Here is a 2,500-nt window from a genome sequence, read left to right on the forward strand (position 1 = left end):
CCAACTCTAACCCCTAACCAAAGCCCCAACTCTAACCCCTAACCCAAGCCCCAACTCTAACCCCTAACCTAAGCCCCAACTCTAACCCCTAACCTAAGCCCCAACTCTAACCCCTAACCTAAGCCCCAACTCCTAACCCCTAACCTAAGCCCCAACTCTAACCGCTAACCTAAGCCCCAACTCTAACCCCTAACCTAAGCCCCAACTCTAACCCCTAACCTAAGCCCCAACTCTAACCCCTAACCCAAGCCCCAACTCTAACCCCTAACCTAAGCCCCAACTCTAACCCCAAACCCAAGCCCCAACTCTAACCCCCAAACCCCAACTCTAACCCCTAACCCAAGCCCCAACTCTAACCCCTAACCCAAGCCCCAACTCTAACCCCTAACCTAAGCCCCAACTCTAACCCCTAACCTAAGCCCCAACTCTAACCCCTAACCTAAGCCCCAACTCTAACCCCTAACCTAAGCCCCAACTCTAACCCCTAACCTAAGCCCCAACTCTAACCCCTAACCTAAGCCCCAACTCTAACCCCTAACCTAAGCCCCAACTCTAACCCCTAACCCAAGCCCCAACTCTAACCCCAAACCCAAGCCCCAACTCTAACCCCAAACCCAAGCCCCAACTCTAACCCCTAACCTAAGCCCCAACAAACAAACAAAGAATTGTTCCCTTCCTCACCAGAACACCACATACAAGCCCTGAGGAAGCCCTGAGGAATAGCATTGATTAATAGATTAATTAATTAATAGATTGATTAATAGATTAATAGATTAATTGATTGATTCATTGATTAATAGATTCATTGATTGATCAATAGATTGATTCATAGATGAATTGATTGATAGAGTAATAGGTTAATAGATGAATTGATTGATAGAGTAATAGGTTAATAGATGAATTGATTGATTGAGTAATAGGTTAATAGATTAATTGATTGATTGAGTAATAGGTTAATAGATGAATTGATTGATAGAGTAATAGGTTAATAGATGAATTGATTGATAGAGTAATAGGTTAATAGATGAATTGATTGATTGAGTAATAGGTTAATAGATGAATTGATTGATAGAGTAATAGGTTAATAGATGAATTGATTGATTGAGTAATAGGTTAATAGATGAATTGATTGATAGAGTAATAGGTTAATAGATGAATTGATTGATTGAGTAATAGGTTAATAGATGAATTGATTGATAGAGTAATAGGTTAATAGATGAATTGATTGATTGAGTAATAGGTTAATAGATTAATTGATTGATTGAGTAATAGGTTAATAGATTAATTGATTGATTGAGTAATAGGTTAATAGATGAATTGATTGATAGAGTAATAGGTTAATAGATGAATTGATTGATTGAGTAATAGGTTAATAGATGAATTGATTGATTGAGTAATAGGTTAATAGATGAATTGATTGATTGAGTAATAGGTTAATAGATGAATTGATTGATAGAGTAATAGGTTAATAGATGAATTGATTGATAGAGTAATAGGTTAATAGATGAATTGATTGATTGAGTAATAGGTTAATAGATGAATTGATTGATAGAGTAATAGGTTAATAGATGAATTGATTGATTGAGTAATAGGTTAATAGATGAATTGATTGATAGAGTAATAGGTTAATAGATGAATTGATTGATCTCACTTGTCCATGATGGTGTATTCCTCCTCTGTCTTGAAGAGTGCCACCAGCCTGGCCTCCATCATAATGTACACCTTCCCAGTGCTGTTGTCTGGAATAGAGAGTTTATAGAGCTTCATAGGTGTGTTATAAAAAGGTTCATAAGAACCTCACTAATACAAAGTGTTATAGCAGTTTATAGTAGCGTTATACACATTCAACTATCCCAGTGGTGTTGTCTGGAATAGAGAGTTTATAGAGCTTCATAGGTGTGTTATAAAAAGGTTCATAAGAACCTCACTAATACAAAGTGTTATAGCAGTTTATAGTAGCGTTATACACATTCAACTATCCCAGTGGTGTTGTCTGAAACAGGAAGTTTAACCATAGTGTTATTTTTTTTTGATGTAATTTTGATTCATTCCCGGGTAGCCCAATTGAGACCAGGGTCTCGTTCCAAATGGTGTCCATTACAACCTACATTACAAATAAGACAAAAGTTATAACCACAAGCCACAACCTCAACAACACATTTGCACCAAATAAACAACTATAAAAAATGTTTTTAATTTTAGTTTAATAACACCAGAGTCCTAAACTCTCCTAGCAGCACCAGGGAATCAACACGCAAGGAATTTTTGCAGGTTATTCCAACAATGGGAGGCACTAAAACTAATGGAGGATTTTCCTAAATTGTTCCGAGACCAGAGTTGACCTCAAGAGTCAACCAATCCTGCGAGCGGGTTTAGTAGCCCAATCTTTTATACGTCGGCAACAAAGTTAGGTAAGATAGAAGCTTGTGTAGTACAGCTTTGTATAAAGGTTCATAGTAGCAGAGCAATTAATAGCAGTATTATACACATCCTACTATCT

At 37.1% G+C, this 2,500-nt stretch overlaps 1 protein-coding gene across 2 annotated transcripts in view; it reads right to left on the reverse strand.

Moving 5' to 3' along the window:
* Positions 1-2,500, reverse strand: part of iars1 (isoleucyl-tRNA synthetase 1) — a 143,586-nt gene that overhangs the window by 120,204 nt on the left and 20,882 nt on the right. For both annotated transcript variants that reach the window (XM_045705638.1, XM_045705639.1), the window contains exon 8: positions 1,652-1,739. In XM_045705638.1, coding sequence (XP_045561594.1) covers positions 1,652-1,739 — 88 coding nt within the window. The remainder of the gene's footprint in view (positions 1-1,651; positions 1,740-2,500) is intronic.

Source organism: Salmo salar, chromosome ssa22 (assembly GCF_905237065.1).
Source record: "Salmo salar chromosome ssa22, Ssal_v3.1, whole genome shotgun sequence".
Lineage (NCBI taxonomy): Eukaryota > Metazoa > Chordata > Actinopteri > Salmoniformes > Salmonidae > Salmo > Salmo salar.